The sequence below is a fragment of the Alligator mississippiensis genome, chromosome 1 (genome assembly GCF_030867095.1).
Source record: "Alligator mississippiensis isolate rAllMis1 chromosome 1, rAllMis1, whole genome shotgun sequence".
Lineage (NCBI taxonomy): Eukaryota > Metazoa > Chordata > Crocodylia > Alligatoridae > Alligator > Alligator mississippiensis.
The window spans coordinates 244,102,809-244,121,155 of NC_081824.1; the positions used below are offsets into that span (position 1 = coordinate 244,102,809).

The following is an 18,347-nucleotide window of genomic DNA, read 5'->3' on the forward strand; positions in this document are numbered from 1 at the left end:
TAACAGAAGCCCTTTCTTGGTCTACCTTATGTTGTAAGCCTTGAAGTCCAGCCATGACATTTAATCATCGGGGACACAAACCTCTCTATCACTCAGCCTGGAATGGGGGTTTGGGTGGCAATGGAGTCGCTGGAGCCAGAACAGGGAGTAGCTACAGGGAGGTAAACCCAGAGAAAATCACTGAAAAGATTCACAAGGACAGGGAACAAGGAGGATTAGAGAAAGGAAGATGAGAAGGAACTGACACAAAAGGAAGAGATAGCATTGACCCAAAGGGGAGCAGGATTCTCCACCCAGCGGTGAAAGCAGCAATAGAGGTACTGAGCAACTAACAACATAATTAGTTTTTCCATAAAGGCCACTTTCTCCTCTTAATTTATATGCAAACATCCCACTGCTTTCTTGGGATATTCCACCATGCACTGCATGTGCATATGTAATCCTGAATGATACCTTCATCCAGGGCCCATAACTGATTATGGGTTTCAGCCCTTTCTTCCAAAGACCCCCTGAGAGCTGACACCACTAATCTGTAGGCCTCAGTTACACCCTCTGTATGTTGGGCTAATGACACTGACCTTTCTGCAGAGTGTGGGGTCAGGACACATCAGCCCTTGTTGTCTGCGCTGTATTTTTTGCTATTCAGATGGAGGTTGCTAGGTTTGTTATTGATACTTTTCAAGTAACATTGCCTTCTGTCCCTGATAAATCTGCTGTTGTTGCATCTTCTGGGAGATACCCATTAAGGACAAGTGAGAAGTGGGTTGGACTGCCCTCAGTATCCCTACAAATTTCGAAGAGAAGACTCTGCTGATTATAGGACAGAGCAATCTCCTGTAATGGCTCCAGCAGCACAGGCTGGGAGCTTTAGAGAGCAGACTCTGGAGGCTTGTGAGCCTGTGTAATATCTCCCTTCTCCCTCTGCCCAGGAGCTGCCATGTCCTCAGTCTCCCTCAGATGTTGACAGCCTCGATGGCCACAGCTTCAATGACGAGATGAGCAGCGACCCCCGGGACATTGACCAGGATAACCGCAGCACCTCGCCCAGTGTCTACAGCCCTGGCAGTGTGGAGAATGACTCAGATTCCTCCTCTGTGCTGTCCCAGGGGCCATCCCATGCCTACCACCACCCCCCACTCTTCCCCCAGAGCCCCCCAGCTGCCCCTCCTACTGACAGTCTAGGCCGTCCATCTGAGCCAGGCTTTGGCCTAGCTGGTGAGGTCCACCCTCAGCCCCCTGGAGGGAGTTACCACTCTCAACTTGAGACGCAGACTTCCAGGATTTTCCAGGCCCAAGCACCACAGCCTGCTTCTTCTTCCTCCTCCAATTCTTCCTCCTCCTCTGCCCATGCTCCTCTTTATCCTACTGCCAATGTGGTCCAGGTTGGGGCCAAAGGCACCAATGGAGTGGGAGGCATTCCAGCACCAGGGGCACGTGAACAGAACCTTGGTGCTAAGCACAACCCTCCGCCCACTACACCCATCTCCCTGGCTGCCATGGGAGCAGGGCTGCCTCCTCAGAAAACACCTCCAGCCAACCCCCCAGCTGCACCCCCAGTCTCTGCCCCTTCCTTTCCCCATGTCTCAGCCAACCTACCTCCCCCGCCAGCCCTGCGCCCACTGAATAACGTGGCTGCCGCCTCCAACTCTCCAGGGATGGTGGGGCAGGCTCTGAGTGGACACCTCCCATCACCCCATGGCATGGGGCAGGACAAGGCACCAGCCTTGGCCCCTTCACGTTATCCTTATGCTCCCCCACCCCCTTCCAGCTCCTCTGCTCAATATCTCCCACCTTCCCCTGCCCAGACCCTGCCTAACTACAGTGCTTCCTATGCCCACTCCTTCCCCCTCCCTAGTGCTCTCTCTGTCTCCAGCCAGCCTCCCAAGTACACCCAGCCCTCTCTGCCCTCCCAGCCCGTGTGGAGCCAGGGTCCACCACCGTACAGCCGCCCATTGGGCAACACCAGCTCCCATCCTCCTGCCTCCTTTCCTGGCCAGGCCTCCCACCACCAGCAGTCATCACAGCAGCACCACCATGGCCCTGGCAGTGGAGGGGGTGTTTCTCCAGCCACAGCAGCTCCTCCTCAGCCAACAGGAGGTTACCCACACCCCATGGAGTCAGGCACTCATCACCCTTCACATGCTGCCTATGGGCTGCGCCTCTACCCACCCCACAGCCAGGCCACATATAGTCAGGCTCCTTCAGCTGCTGCTGCCTCCTCCTCCACCCCTGCCCCCTCGTCTGCCTCCTCCTCTGCCTCTGCCGCCGCCTCCTCCTCCTCCTCCTCCTCTTCCTCCTCCTCCTCCTCCTCCTCCTCCGCCTCTTCCTCTTCCTCTTCCCAGGGCACATACCAAGGGGTCTGTGCCCACCCACAGGGTCAGAGTCCTGCCACCTACACCTTCCCCCCACCACCCCCACCTTCTCCCGCACATGGGGCTGGACCCCCAGTCACTTCTGCATCTGCCACTCTCTCCACTGTCATAGCTACCATGGCCTCCTCCTCCTCAGCCCCCTATAAAACAGTGTCGCCCCCCATACCGCCACCTGCTGTGGCCCCCTATGGGAAGCGGGCAGCCTCACCTGTCCCTACATTCCAGCCCCCGCCTGCCTACAAGCCAGGCTCTCCCCCTTCATCCTCTGCTTCATCATTCCATGTGGCCACGCCGCCTGGGTATGGGGTGACCTCTTCTCCTGCGACTGGCAACTACAAGACTCCCTCCCCGACCCCCACCCCCACTGCTCCCCCACTGCCTGGAGGCATCGGAGTCCCTGCTGCCCCGCTGCCACCACTGCCACTGAGCACTGCACAAATTAAGCAAGAGCCATCAGAGGAGTATGAGCCCCCAGAGAGCCCAGTGCCGCCCACTCGAAGTCCCTCACCAGCCCCCAAAGTGGTGGACATACCAAGTCACGCCAGCCAGTCAGCCAGGTGAGAAGGGAAGAGGGAGACAGAGTAGAGGTGGGGAGTGGGGGTGGGACATGATAGGAAAAGATGGGGAAAGAGACAGGTGGGAAGGACAATTGTATGCCAGGGCTCACCCCCACTGAAGTCAAAGAGTGAGACCTCTCCTGAGCATGAGTGTCTGTGCTGGGCCAGTGTAGCCCACAGCATAAATAGGAGCAGGCAGTAGGGTACAGCCAGTCCAGTCCCTTCATGCCATGCTTTCCTGATGGCCCTTTCCCCTGGCTTGACTAATGGCTGCAATGTGTGGGTGGTGTTGTGGCAGTGCCTGCACCAGGTAGGGAAACGTTCCTCGGCCATTTGCAGATTGTTTCATTGCCCCTGGGTGCTGCCACAGTAGCAAGTTATGGCAGGAGAGAGGTGAAAAATCTTACCCTGGGAAGTGGAATTTAGGCCATGGAGGTAGATGGAAGGGCAAAGGAAGAGGGGGTTCTCCTTGGCATTGTTGTGCACATACACCTTCTCACTTGTAGGTGTGTCTCGGGCCCCTGAGATCTGAATGGAGATTCAGCAGCATCTGTGGCATGCAGTCCAGCACTGCCCTGACTCCCCTCTTGCACCAAAGGTTTACAGGGTGGTGCACACATCCTGCTTCTCAGGTCCTCTCAACCACCTGGCTTAGGGGGTGTGCTTCTGTGTCAGTCTGCTCTGCAGCCTGCATTTTGTTCAGATATCACACACAGCTGCTTTCTTCCATTTTCAGTGTTATCATTGCTTTTTATTGCCTCATCATTATCTTCTTTATTATTACTTATTTTACCTCAAAACCTTTTTGGGAGTAAAAGGAAAAGGATGCAACTTCCAGACTAGGTTTGGTGCTCTCAACCCCTACCTCCTCCCTTACTGTTGTTGTTTTTATCTGTGCCATGCAGCACAGCCATTTGGGGGACCCCCAATTTATTTTTCCTTTTCTGGTGACCACCTGTTATTTCTTTCTGTGGAGCTTGTTGTCACCATTTTCCAGGAGTAAGAGTTTCCTCCTTTGTTTATGGGGATGCCATCTCCAAACTCTCCTGGGTTTCACAGCCATTTCTCTTGCATTGGGATGGTTCCTACCTCAAACAGTCATTTTCATCTAAACCAGTCCCACATCTTGTAGACAGAGAGCATGGAAGCTCCAAATAGTCCTCCTAGAAAAGGCTACAATCCCAGAGTCAGATTTAGAAACCAAGCTTCCAGCCCAGCCCTGAACATGGTCTGGTGGTGTTTCCTCATGCCAACCTCCTTCCTTGGCATCAGCAAACTTGGTTTGATCTTTGTGCTTGAGACCTCGTTCCAGAGGTAGATCCCCAGGCAGGAGCACCTCATAGGTTGGCAGATGTTTCATTAGAGAATCACTAAGTCACCAACCAGGCCCCAAGACTTCCCATATCTCAAAGACTTCAGAAGAAGCTTGTAGAGAGCTGGGTACCTCTATGGCCGTGCTGCAGGGCTGTAGTGTGCCTGTTGAACAGGTTGCTGTGTCATCCAGCCCTCCCGTAGAGCCAAGTGTCACCAACATTGAAGTCATAAGAGAAGGGACCTCCATAGGTCATCTAGTCCAACACCCCGCCTGAGACAGAATCATGCCTATAGTATGACCTGGCAAGGGGAAGGCAACCAAGTTTAGATGCTTTGTCTCTAGACTGGACCAGAGCACATCAGCAGTACTGGTTGCTCCCCCTGCTGAGAGAGAATTTGCCCAGCTCCTGCCTTCAGGTTGTCAGCTAAAATGAAGCTTGTTGTTCCACAGGAGCCCAGTTTCTCCCTCCTTGATAACTTATTGAAGGGCCCTGGTGCCAAGAGGCACTTTTCCATCCTGATGCTCCAGGTTTTGATATCCCAACTAACACACAGGTAGTTGGCACTGCCTGTAGAGGTTGCCTCCTCCACATCTACTTCTGACTCTGTCTCATGAATGTGGATGTCTCTGCCCCTACCAGTCTCCACATTAAGCCACCCAAGGGAAAAACAGCCATTATGACAGTTGACTATACTATACTGATTAACTGGCTGGCCATTGCCAGCAGGGATAGGTCCATACCTTTCTGGAATATCCCTGTTGGCCTTGGAGCTTTGGGTGCCTCAAGACCCCAAGCACTGCCATCCTGATTCTCCTCGACACCAGCCTGTCCTTTCCATCACTGCATGCAGCCCCATGTGGGTCATCTTCTTCGCTGGGTTTATGGTTTCTTGTGGGGGATGCTGGCAGTTGATGAGATCAGTTGTGAGGGAGCTCAGTATTTTGTCAGAAGACCTAGTTGAACCTTCCTTTCATACCTTGTTTGATGTCTTGCCCCATCCTGAGCTGTGTCAGGTTGTACTGGTCCTGGAAAGTTTACCCAATTTGTGTAGCAAATTTTGGTGTCAGGGCTCCCTACTGAAAAGAGGGTGGACAGAAATTATTGAGTCCTTCTGACGGGGGTGGAATTGTTCTGTTCCCCTGCTGCGTCCTCTTCACAAGTTGTAGCAGTGGCTAAAGAGAGGGCAGGCCTGTACAAGTCAGTTCCTAAAAAGAAAATGCTCCCAGACTTTGGACCTCTTCCACAAACAGTCATTCCTCCACAAGTGTATAATTTAGAATAACTAAATAACAAACCCTGCTAGCCCTGTCTTTGAGCATATTGCTTCTGTAGCCAAGGATCTTCCCACAGAACGTGTGGACTTCATTTTTCTCTCTGATACCAGAGGAGCAGTGGGTGGGTAAAATGTTACCTAGGCTGCATTAGAAAGTAAATATGACTTCTCACTCTGTGGCCAGTACATGAGAAGGTTGTATGGGCTGCAGGGTTTTGGGGTCCCTAGAGGTCCCAAGAGCTGTGGAGGATCTCCTTTTTGAAGGGCCAGTACTTTTCTCATCTAAAACTGACCAAGTCTTAGTCTGCCACAAGGATTCACAGGCCGTGTCCTTTGGACTGCATGTTTCTACCTGTCAGCACAACAATCAGTACCAGCTATACTCCTCTCATTGGCCTGCAACTTTTGACCAACTGTGATGGTCAAAGCCAAGGCAAGAAGGTATGTTTCCGTAAGGACAGATCCTCAACTTTTTGTTCTTACCATCTTCTACCATGACTCTTTCAGCAGGCAGGAAGTTTGATGATGGGATAAAGGAATCCTCCCTTGCAGAACCTTTTGGCCTGTTTTTATCTAATTTGGGCCCAGATAACATTGGATCTTAGGGTTCTGGACAGTAGTTCATGATGACACTACATAATTCCACATGTTCCCTACAGCAAACCCTCCTTTCTCCCTCCTGCTTCAGGGGCTCTTCTTATGAATCCTTGTTGGCATTGGAAGCATGATAAAAAGATATCCCCATGCTTGAGGGAAAGGGGTTTGACAGTGGTCATTTCCTTGTCCTGAAGAGAAAGGGTTGATGGCATCCCATCCTGGCAGTTCAGTTGGTTCTTCTGTAGGTTACAACTTAAGATGGTGACACTAGCACCTGTCATCCTCTCATTGCACCAGGGGGACTGGCTGACATCCCACAACTCGTGGGATACCTAATTCCACATTTTCTTAAGACCTTAGCACACTCTCTGGGGTTTGTAGGAGCACAGGATCACATCCAACACAGGTACTCCCATTTGGACTTTCAATGGGCTCAGGGGTTTTAGCCAAGAGGCTTTCAGTGGTAGCAGCACACCCCCAGAAGCAGTGGATCACACTCTTCCCCTGTTTGTCTGATAGGAGGGGCCTCCACAGAGTACATGTTAGCGAATCTTCATGCAACAACCTATCTATCTCACACCTTGGACCTGAGAATTAGCCTGCTAAAATTATAAAATCATAGAAAATGAGGGTTGGAAGGGACCTAAGGAGGTCATCTAATCCAGGCTCCTGCTCAAAGCAAGGCAATCCCCAGCTATATCATTCTAGCCCGGGCTTTGTCTAGCCAGGTCTTAAAAACTTATATGGATGGAGAGTCCATAAGCTCTCTGGGTAGCCTGTTCCAGTGCTTTACTATTCTAATGAGAAAGCTTTTCTTAATATCTAACCTAAGCTTCCCTTGCTTCAACTTGAATATACAGTGTGGATACTGTTAAGACAGAGAAGTCTGTTCAAAAGTCAGGGTGAGGGACACTGAGGAACACTGTCATCTGTAGTGAAATTGTGTGTGTGGGGGGGGGGGGGGGGGGCGGACATCTTGAATAACTCCAGTGACTGGTAAGTAACTTTGTTTTCCCAAGTGTGTGGTGCATAGCTGCCTTCTACAGCCCTCACTGCTCCAGATTTCCAACACACTCTCTCCCTTACACATTATGTTTCCTAGGTGGACTCAGCCCTCTGCATTTCTCTGCTGCTCCATCTCTCTAGTTCTGACACTCATGCTTCAGTTCTTCTCCTCAGGTTTAACAAACACCTAGACCGTGGCTTCAACTCCTGCTCTCGCACAGACCTGTATTTTGTGCCCCTGGATGGCTCCAAGCTGGCCAAGAAACGAGCAGACCTAGTGGAGAAGGTCCGCAGAGAAGCAGAGCAGAAGGCCCGGGAAGAGAAGGAACGGGAGAGGGAACGTGAAAGGGAGAAGGAGAGAGAGCGAGAGAAGGAGAGAGAGCTGGAGCGAAGTGTGGTAGGTGTCACCATGTCCCCCCTGGGAAGAGAATGGGGCAGTGCAGGAGCCAGTGTTGGAGGATCACAGTGCTTCCTCCTGGGGGTAGAACTGGCTGGGCTTTGACACTGAGAAGCTTCTCTCTGCTCTTTTGCAGAAGATGGCACAGGAGGGGCGTCCAGTGGAATGTTCGTCTCTGGGGTCCGTTCCTCACCGTCCATCCTTTGAGCAGGGCAGTGCTGTGGCTACTGTCCCACCATACCTGGGCCCCGACACTCCAGCTTTGCGCACCCTAAGTGAATACGCCCGGCCCCATGTCATGTCCCCCAGCAACCGCAATCACCCCTTCTATGTGCCGCTGGGTGCAGTTGACCCAGGCCTGCTGGGCTATAATGTGCCAGCTATCTACAGCAGTGACCCAGCCACACGGGAGCGGGAGCTGCGGGAACGAGAAGCCCGTGAGCGAGACCTGAGGGACCGGGACCTGCGTGAGCGCCTCAAGCCTGGGTTCGAAGTCAAGCCAGCTGAACTGGACCAGCTCCATGCTGTTCCTGCTGCTGCCATGGATCCCTTCCCACGCCATGGGGGGCTGGCTCTCCAGGCAGCCCCAGGCCTGCATCCCACTTTTCCCTTCCACCCAGGGCTGGGTCACCTGGAGCGGGAACGGCTGGCACTAGCAGCTGGCCCAACCCTGCGCCCTGACATGTCATATGCCGAGCGACTGGCAGCTGAAAGGCAGCATGCAGAGCGGGTTGCTGCTCTGAGCAACGACCCTCTGGCCCGGCTGCAGATGCTCAATGTGACACCCCATCATCACCAGCACTCGCACATCCACTCCCACCTTCATCTGCACCAGCAGGATGCCATCCATGCAGGTGAGGGGCATGTGGGGACACAGAATAGGGGATCCCTCATTCTTTGTTTACTTTTCATAGTCTCTTTCTCTTCTGAATATCTGAACAAAGAAGATGGATAGCAGCTTTTCTCTCTTGCTGCAGAGAATAGGGTACGGCATAGCAATGTCTTGGTATTGCAGCAAAGTAGGTTTCTTCACTCCCTAGGGGAGTTGTGGAATATCCATCACAGGAATTTTTCAAAAAGAGATTGGATAAGTTTTGGTCAGGAGTGATACAAGAGTAGCAATACCTGGAGTGTGCTGCAAAGAGCAATATCTGGAAATAGTTTCATAGTTTCATAGTTGGTAGGGTTGGAAGGGACCTAAGCAGGTCATCAACTCCGACCCCCTGCCATGGGCAGGAAAGGATGCTGGGGTCAAACAACCCCGGCTAGGCGATTGTCTAGCCTCCTTTTGAAGACCCCCAGGGTAGGGGCAAGCAGTTGGTTCCAGTTCCTAGCCACCCTGACTGTGAAGTAGTGCCTCCTGATGTCTAGCCTGAACCTACTGTCAGTCCGCTTATAGCCATTATTCCTTGCAATTCCCAGTAGTGCTTGGGGGAACAGGGACTTTCCCATTGCCTGCTGGTCCCCCTTGGCCAGTTTGTAGGTGGTCACCAGATCCCCTCTCAGCCTTCTTTTGTGTAGGCTGAGCAGGTTCAGGTCCCATAGTCTGTCCCCATAGGGCCTACTCTGTTGCCCCCTGATCATGCAAGTGGCCCTCCTCTGGACCCTCTCCATGTCCACATCCCTCCTGAAGTGTGGCGCCCAGAACTGGATGCAGTACTCCAGCTGTGGCCTGACCAATGTCGCATAGAGGGGGAGGATCACCTCCTTGGACCTGCTCGTGATGCATCTGAGGATGCATGACAAGGTGTTAATCTAAGAGACTTCCCCATACACGTCAGAAACTGGAGAGGACAGCACTCACCAGAGCTCCACAGCCTGCTTGGTTATGAAACAAAAGGCTACGACAAGTTGATGGAACGGATGGAATGACAGAAAGGGGGGTTTTGGCTCTCCAGTGAGGGTGAGTCACATGGAGTTGTGTTGGCAGTCCCCAGGTTGCTGAATGGAATAGAGGGTGTTTGGTTTTTCCCATGCTTCTGGATTTTTCTGGTTGCCACACAGGGCTGGGATAGGGGTTATTTTCCTTTCCTGATAGGCACTGGGGTTTTTTAATCTTCAGAAGCATTAGTTGTTGACTGCAGCCAGAGCTAGGGATTTTGACTGGGGTGTGCCAGCACTCCTGCTGGAACCTAAAGAAACCCTGGTAGTTCCTGGTTAGAGGTCTTGCTCCTCTGCTTAGGATAAGACTGATTGCCACATTTGGGATCAGAAAGGGATTTTACCCCATGATCATGTTGGTATGGACTGTGGGGGATTTTGCCTTTCTGTGTAGCAGGGAGCATGTCCCTCTTCCTTGGATCCCTCAAGTGTATTTTAACAAGCTATTTCCTGTTGCTGAAGTGACAGGACACTGACCGTGTCCTCATCCCCCTGTTTTACCTGTGGCAAGTTAGGATGTTCTTGAAGGTTTTGGGTACTGTGCCTGATAGTTGTAGGTGAGGGTTGCTCATGCACTTTTAATAGTAAGTTAGACCAAGATGCCAGTTTACCCTGCCTCCCTGACTGGATCCAGATGCAGGGCTCCTCTCAGGCTAGATGTGGGAGTGGTGGTGGCTGCAGAGGTTAACGCAGTCATTGCTCACCTCCTGCCACTAATACGTTACTTGCAGGCCTCTATGTCCCAGTTTTTGGTGGCAGGCCCTGCACATCATTGGCCCCACCTCTAATTTCTGATTCCTGTATGAGTCCTGTGGGCCACATGGCTTGACTCCATGGGCCACAAGTTTGACAGCGCTGACTTACAAAAACACTTGTTTAGGATGGATTAGATAGGGATGATCCTGCCCTGGAGCAGGGGTGTGGACTAGGTGACCTCCTGAGGTCCCTTCAAACCCAACTTTGGTGTTACTTTATGATTCTGCACCAGAAGATTCAGATGCTTCTGAGAGCAGGTTCTAGCCCTCAGGTCACTTGTAGAGATCTTCTTATCTACACACAGCTGTTCTGCCCTTCTCCAGGCATTCCAGGCTCTGAGAACCATGCTTGCTCTACGGCCTAGGACAGGATCAGCTTACCTGTTTCACTGTGAATGTAGGTGTAAGGCATGAACATCACAGCTGCACTGGCTCCATTGGCTGTCCTAATGCAGCCCCACAGCACTCAGCAGAAGCTCTGAGCATTGACTGTGTTAAATGTGAAACTATGTAATCGCTGGATCTGTGTTGGCCCACCAAACACTAAGGCTGCACTCAGATAGCTCAATTTCTCTGCCTCCTACAGAATAAGACTGATTAGCCAAAACCTGGCTGGCTCTGTCCAGCCATCCACCATCCAATATCACAAGACCTTCTTCAAATATTTGCTTTTAAATTTACAGTATAGAACCACTTCTAGTTGTAATTTCCTTAAGTTTTGGACTTGTGGGTCTTCAACATCTGAAAAACATAAGCCAGAGCTCCACAGCCAGCTTGGTTATGAAACAACTGTTTCATTACATGTGTTCACAGACTAGCCAATATGTGACCAAGACTAGCCAATAATGTGACCAAGAATGGCTGCCAAAACCAGGACCATATAAACCCACATACACACAGAATCATATATGCCCTGACAACTAGTATCCAGTGCTGAGGGGAATGCAGGGGTCCTAGCAGCAATGGACACAGAAACACCCTAGCCCATAGAAATTCCTGCTCTGTTCAACTGCAGGTGGTTTATACTGTGTGAGGCACTGAGAGTAGAGCATATTTCACCAATTGGGCTACACAGAATGAGCTGAAGAAATGTCCTCCCTACTGCACTTCCCTCCAGCATCTAGCACCCTCTATTGATTTATCCATGTTCCAAATTATGTGTGTTCACAGACTAGCCAATACTTTCGAACATGAAACCTAAGGCTAAGCCTCTAAATTATATGTTGTATGTTAGCCACCCAAAATAGAGGCCCTCAAAGTGAAAGGTAATTTAAAAAGTATCCCTTCTGGTGCATGAGCCTTATGTTGTGCAAGAAAGAAGCAAGATTTGTTTGACCATATCTTTTACTGGCTGAACTACATAGTTTGGAGAGATATTAGATGAACCATAGGGCACAAAATGTCCTTTAGGTCCAGGAAAGAAGCAGATACAGCCTAAGTTAAATACCTGAGTGAGCGGTTATCTCTGCTTACATCTCATTATGTAAGTGAGAGTTGTCACTTAAGAAGGAAAGTGTGCACTGAACCTGTAGAGCAATGAGAACTTAACTATGTAATTACTGACTGAATAAAGACTAGTTGAGATAGCTATACCTAATTTTGTAAAAAGCATAAAGCCATTCAAAAGGAAATAGGGCTAGTATTACTTGTGGAATACAGAGAGGTTATCAGAGGGAGTAGGTACAGTAATTGTAATGAGTCATGAAATCATTGTCTGTGTTAATTTTGTGTTTTTTAGTGTCCAGCAAAGCTACAAATTTTTGTTCCTAGGACCTACTTCTGCATGCAATAAGCTACAGTACTTGCATCCACATCCAGCTTTAGGGAGATGTGCCTGGCACTTTGGAACATAGGAAGTGCCAAAATGTTGAGATATATAGTTGCAGCTAAGAGGGGTGTATACATGGACAGGCAGAGCCAGTTTACACAAACCTGGCTGTATAGTGAGGACACAAAGAGCAAGTTCAGAAATGAATGATACTAAAATTGAATAACTGCATCATCTAATCTTGAAATGGATCTGTCCCTAATACAGAGCTGTCTTCTGTCAGTCTGTATGGCTGTCTGTCTTATACTCTTCCCTTTTGTTTCTTTCTGCATTTCCCTACTTTGCTTCTGAGGTAGCACAACCCAGTAACCAGTTGGTATTTTTTGTCACCAGCCTCAGCCTCTGTTCACCCCCTTATTGACCCACTGGCATCAGGGTCACATCTCACTCGGATACCGTACCCAGCTGGTACCATCCCCAACCCACTACTTCCTCACCCCCTCCATGAGAATGAAGTGCTGCGCCACCAGCTTTTTGGTAAGAACACCAGTGACAGCTGTGAGCCACATGTGAAGGGCACTGACACTGCAAAAGGATAGAAATTAGATAACAGGGAAGGCTGTAGGTTCAAATGGAGATGCATGAACAGAGTTGTGCAGTGTTGCAGGGCAGGGAGTGGAAAATCAGGAGGCCAGCATGTCAGAATTGAGGGGCATTGACAGAACTTTGACAGGGAGCCCAGGTGTGGAATAGACATGGGTGGATTGGGTGTGGGTTGTGCTGGGTCATCATGACAGAATCAGGGGAGAATGGGTAAGGATGGGTCTGGTAGGTTGACTTGATCTGCTCTTTCTCCCTGAATGCAGCTGCCCCCTACAGGGACCTGCCAGGATCTCTCTCTGCTCCCATGTCAGCAGCTCATCAACTCCAGGCCATGCACGCACAGTCGGCAGAGCTGCAACGTTTGGCTTTGGAGCAGCAGCAGTGGCTCCATGCCCATCACCCTTTGCATGGAGTGCCGCTTCCTACACAGGAGGATTATTACAGGTAAAAAGAAGCCACAGCCTTTCAGGGTTAGGTAAATGGGATGCTTAACTTTCACCTCTTGGGCACCAGTTCAAATCTAGCTGAAGAATGGGAGAGTTGGTGCAGTCAAGGAATAGGAGGGGCAGTTCTTTGGTTTGGGGCAGTGGCTGTAGTCTGAACTGAACTCTGAGGGCACGCAGAGTTCACTTCTAGGTCACAAGGTCTAGGTTAAATATGTTCACTTGTAAGTCACAAGTTCCATTGTAGGCCCATGGTAATAATTGGATGCCATTCACATATGACAAGTATTGATTAGCCTTTGGGCAAAATGAGTATGTGGGGTCTTGGCCCTGTTCCTAAGAAGACAAAGGTATATGTGACAAAAGCTAGTATTGGTACTAACCCTCACTGATTCCCTTGTGGGTTAAGGACTGAAAGGCTCATAGAGATTGAACTCTTCTTCTCTGCAAGGACCCTTCCCTGGGCAGCAGCACTGGGAACGGTACACTGATAGGGAAGAATTATCTCTGATTTGCAGAGAGACAAGGTTTTACTTTCCTAAGAATTTTAAAGGATTCAGTTTTGAGCCAGTATCTTCACTGGGGACAGATTCATTTTTACTAAAAGGCTCAATACAATTTGCTTTATTAAACTTGTGTTCTTTCCACCCCCCCCCCCTCTGCCTCTTGTCCTCTGTACTCCTTTTCTTTCACCTCTGCCAGTCACCTGAAGAAAGAAAGTGACAAACCCCTTTAAATGAAACCCAACCCTTGCAATGATATCATCACATCTCCCTCTCCAGAGAGAAACAATCAATCAACCAAATCTTGGGAGAGGGGAAGCTGCAGAGTGATGAATCCTGGGCCTGTTCAGCACAGTGAAAGAGAAGGAAGGATGGAAAGAACAAGATGACCATCCTGGGAGCAGAGAGGAGGGGAGAGAAGTGGGGAGGGAGTGAGATGCCTAAAAAATGTTTGGAACCATGGCATGACTTCAAGAGGGGCACTGAGAAAGACAAAGTTAATGTGACAGAGAGCTTGAAGTACAAGGAATTGTGGGGATTCAAAATGGCTGCTGTTCCAGAATCTCTTTTGAGAGAGTGGTTGTACCTAATAAAAAAAACAAAAGTATGAAGTATGATGGGACCTTTCTATACGTGGTGGTAGCCTTTTCTGCTTCCCTGCATGAGCAGATATGGCCAAGAGGCAGACCCTCAGAACCTGATGTGAACTTTTTTTCAAAATGCCTCCCACCCTGCTATTTTGGATGTGAGATATGGCCTAGAGATGCAAAGCATCATGGGACTTTTGGAAACTGGCCAATGTGGCTTCCTACTCTCCGAACCCACTTTGGGAATGAACATGGCAAAGAGACGCAAAGCACTATTGGAACTCTTCAAATGGCCACTTCTACTTTCCCACCCAACCCCTGAGGGACTGGCCTGGCTATGAGGTGCAAAGCACCATGGGACTGTTTTCAAGATGGTGGCTGTGTTTTCCCCCACCTCAAGGGAACAGGTATGGCCAGCAGGTGCAAAGCACCATGGGACTGTGTTCAAGATGGTGGCTGCCTCTTTCCCCTCTCTTATTCCAGTTGATGTACTTTTAATCCATGCACATCCCATTAGACGTGGCAGTTTTGCGTAGCAATGTGTGACTTCCCAGTCCCCACGTGCGTGTCTGATCTCACAGTTGTATATCTCTGTCTGTGTGAGTGTGTGTGTGTATATGTACGTGTGTGTGTATATATATGTACACACATACACACCCACACATTATATATATCCGCACACACACATGCATATATATATATATATATAAATATATATATATATATTTACTTAAAACATTAAAAAGAGAAAAGGAAAAACAAGAAAGAGAGCTCTGGGGAAACACCCCAATGAAGTCCTCCATGCGCTCAGAACCCCGAACACACATTCTAATAATTTATATATAAAATATATATATGAAGCTCTTACAAACAAAATGAAACCCTTCCAGAAACGGACTCTGTGGTTTTCATTTAAGTGCCTGGGGGCCCTGGCAGCAAGCGAGGCACGCAGAGGCATGAAGGGCAGTGCCCCCTCTGCCCTGCCTGGCAGGAGGTGGAGTGAGCTGGTGATGAGGCACAGAGCCCCCTGTGGCGCCCTCCCCAGCACTAGGCCCGTGCTATTGATGGGGGCGCGTGAGTCCCCAGCTGCAAGGCCAGGCCAGAGAGGCCAGGAGCGTGCACCGCCGCACCTGGACTGGGAGGTAGGGGCAGGGGGCGGGGCCTCCAGCCAGTGCTGCCGAAACCTGCAGGGCGCGGACAGGCCGGGGGTGGAGCTTCGGGCCCCTGCTCCAATGGGAAGGCGGCTCATTTGCATGCCGGCGAACTCGCCCGAGCGCGGGCTGGAAGCCGAGCGCCGCGGCGCCAGCGAGGCGGGGGGGCGCGGGGAGCCGCCGCGGCGCTGCGGACATTTCCCGGGAGCGGCGGCTGCGTTTCAGGAGCCTTCCGCGAACCTGCGGAGTGGGTTTGCGACTCACAGCCGGAGTCACCCTAACCTGGGCGATACTCGGGCTGGGTGGGGGGTTCGGGGGGTTGTACACACTGGGCAGTGATTTCAGCTCTTTTAGTATTTGTCCAGCAGTCCCTCGCGTAGCGAGGGGCCCCAGCGCGTACAAAGGTAGTGGATTTTGGGAGGGGTTACGGCGCGGGGGCTTTATTGATCCGAGCGCTGTGCTCCGACCTGGCAGTGGCTCCTCCGCCCCTGCAGGCGGCGGTAGGTGCCTGAGGAGCCCGCGCCCTGCCTGCATGTCCAGCCTGCAGCGCCCCATGGCGGCCTCGGGCCCGGCCTCGGCGGCGCCGCTGAGCGCGGAGCAAGCCAAAGGTGAGCATCTCCCGTCCCCTCGCTCGGGGGCGGGCAGTGGCGGCGGGGCTGCTGGGTGCCGAGCCGCCCCCCACGCCTGTGCCCTGCCCGCAGTGGTGCTGGCCGAGGTGCTCAAGGCGTTCGGCGCCCCGGAGAACGCGCAGCGCCTGGATGAGGCGCGGGACAATGCCTGCAACGACATGGGCAAGATGCTGCAGTTCCTGCTGCCCGTGGCCACGCAGATCCAGCAGGACGTCATCAAAGCCTACGGCTTCAGCAGCGACGGGGAAGGTGGGGTCAGCCCCTGCCCGCTATCCCGCGTCACCAGGGGCACCCGGCTGCCGCTGGGCCTGGTGAATGGCGGCCTGGCAGAGGGCTGGCCCCTCAGCTCTGTCTCCCCCCACCCCCTTCTCTCTCTGTCTCTCAGGGGTCCTGAAGTTTGCCCGGCTGATAAAATCCTATGAATCTCAGGACCCAGAGATCGCCAGCATGTCTGGGAAGCTGAAAGCCATGTTCCTGCCACCCATGACGCTGCCTCCGCATGGGTCGGGGACAGGTGGGGTGGCAGCCTCATGAAGCTGGGACCCTGTCCAGCTCCAGCTGAGTATGAGGGCACTGGCTCCTGGCATCCCGGTCGGGCTGCGGTTGTCCAGCTGCAGGTGGGGCCCCAGGAGCCCCCAGTGCCTCGGAAGCTCAGAAGCTTCTTTGTGTGTCTGCGGCGTTGTGTTTTACGTGCCTGCATGAGACAGTGTGCTGCTTCTGCTTGTGAATAAAAGTTGTTTTAAGAGTGGTCCCATTGAGTCCCAGGGCTGTGTCCTAAGCTGTTTCCAATGGGTGATGATGAGGCAGAAGGGAGGTTTGCTTTCCTGCTCCTCCCTCAGCAGTCCTGCCCTGCTGTAGCTCTGCTGTGAGGGCATTCTGCCTGAGCCTGGTCCCAGGAAATGGAGAGGAGACAGCTCCCCCCCACGGTACAACCCTTCTGCCTGGGAGTAAAGACTTGGTACCTGGTGACTTTTGAAATAGAGTGCTATGGCTGCAGCACAAGGAATGCTTTTGTTCTGAGGGTAGAGCCAAGTGAAACCATTCAGGGGTGGAACAAGAAGTTCAGGGCTACGCGCCTAACCCCAGCCTGTCAAAGGGAAGGTGTGGGCACTGCAGCTCTGTATAGGCTAGGTTGTGTTAGAAGCAAATTAATAATCACTTAGCTATTTAACATGCTAGTGCAGACAGCACTTAACACAGTAAAGTGACACTATTGCTGAACGCAAGCGTTGAATGTGGTTCTAAATGTGTTAAGTTTCATAGATTTCATAGACATTAGGGCTGGAAGGGACCTCGGAAGATCATTGAGTCCAGCCCCCTGCCCAAAGGGCAGGAAGTCAGCTGGGGTCATAGGATCCCAGCAAGATAAGCATCCAGTTTGCTCTTGAAGGTGTTCAATGTAGGCGTTTGAACCACCTCCGGTGGCAGGCTGTTCCAGACCTTGGGGGCTTGGACAGTAAAGAAATTCTTCCTTATGTCCAGCCTGAAACGGTCTTGTAGTAGTTTATGACCGTTCAACCTAGTCGTCATCCCTTGGGGCGCTCTGGTGAACAAACGTTCCCCCACATACTGGTGGTCACTCCTGATAAACTTATAGGTGGCCATCAGATCACCTCTGAGCCTGCGCTTTTCCAGGCTAAAGAGCCCCAGGGCTCTCAGCCTGTCATCGTAGGGTCTGCTTCCCTGACCTCCGATCATGCGCGTGGCTGTTCTCTGGACTCTCTCAAGCTTCTCCACATCCTTTTTGAATTGTGGAGCCCAAAACTGGACGCAGTACTCCAGCTGTGGTCTCACTAAGGCCGAGTACAAGGGGAGAATGACATCCTGGGATTTGCTTGAGAAGCATCTATGGATGCAAGCCAGTGTTTTGGTCGCTTTACTAGCTGCAGCATCGCACTGCAGGCTCATGTTCATCTTGTGGTCAATGATGACCCCCAAGTCTCTTTCTTGCATAGTGTTAGCTAACATAGCACTGCCGAGCCTATAAGGATGCTACGGATTTTTCTTCCCAAGGTGGAGAACCTTGCATTTATCGGCGTTGAACACCATCAGATTCTCGTCCGCCCAGGTTTGACCTCATGAGATTCCCTTCCAGCCCTACTTTCTAATAAGATTCTAATGTGCCAGCAATGCAGAAGCATAAGATTACTAGGTGTAAATGACTGCAACTCAAAGTACTTTTCTGACCCTCATTTCAGGCTATTGCCACACAGCCATTACACCAGGGCCCAATCAAGTTTGGGCTGGCCAGATACACAGCAGCCAGGGCCTGCATGCCACACAGTTTGCAGGCCCTGGGCTGCACACCATACAGGCAGCATGCCCTGGGGGCCATGTGGGCACCTTGGGACCCCTGCCACATGAGCAATGCAAGTCTCCAGCTACTGCTGTGCCAGCTGCTCTGCTGCTGCCACCACATGGGCAAGAACCTCTGCCCCACAGCAGGGAATTCCCCCTTGCCAGAATCCAGCAGGCAGCATACTCCTTGCCATGCTGCCCTGCCCCAGAGA

General features: G+C 51.6%; 2 protein-coding genes and 1 non-coding gene across 8 annotated transcripts in view; all 3 read left to right on the top strand.

Annotated features, from left to right (window-relative positions):
• The window catches only part of ATN1 (atrophin 1), a 51,626-nt gene extending 37,549 nt beyond the window's left edge, over nucleotides 1–14,077 (top strand). For 4 of the 6 annotated variants that reach the window (XM_019476259.2, XM_019476262.2, XM_019476260.2 and 1 more), the window contains exons 5-10: nucleotides 930–2,929; nucleotides 7,295–7,517; nucleotides 7,654–8,371; nucleotides 12,315–12,458; nucleotides 12,788–12,968; nucleotides 13,750–14,077. In XM_019476259.2, the coding sequence (XP_019331804.1) occupies nucleotides 930–2,929; nucleotides 7,295–7,517; nucleotides 7,654–8,371; nucleotides 12,315–12,458; nucleotides 12,788–12,968; nucleotides 13,750–13,828 (3,345 nt within the window). In that variant the 3' untranslated portion in view covers nucleotides 13,829–14,077. Of the gene's footprint in view, nucleotides 1–929; nucleotides 2,930–7,294; nucleotides 7,518–7,653; nucleotides 8,372–12,314; nucleotides 12,459–12,787; nucleotides 12,969–13,669 lie in introns of all 6 variants that reach the window. The other 2 variants (XM_014603950.3, XM_019476264.2) reach the window with 1 other exon arrangement.
• Nucleotides 14,078–15,295: 1,218 nt separating this feature from the next.
• On the top strand, nucleotides 15,296–16,585 carry C1H12orf57 (chromosome 1 C12orf57 homolog). The gene is made up of 4 exons (XM_019476023.2): nucleotides 15,296–15,455; nucleotides 15,703–15,816; nucleotides 15,910–16,086; nucleotides 16,223–16,585. Exons 1-4 carry the CDS (start codon nucleotides 15,311–15,313, stop codon nucleotides 16,369–16,371), a joined length of 585 nt encoding a protein of 194 aa, XP_019331568.1. The 5' UTR covers nucleotides 15,296–15,310; the 3' UTR covers nucleotides 16,372–16,585.
• Nucleotides 15,542–15,600, top strand: LOC132248024 (U7 small nuclear RNA). The gene has a single exon (XR_009459379.1). It is a non-coding gene; the product is annotated as a U7 small nuclear RNA (small nuclear RNA).
• Nucleotides 16,586–18,347: the final 1,762 nt, after the last annotated feature.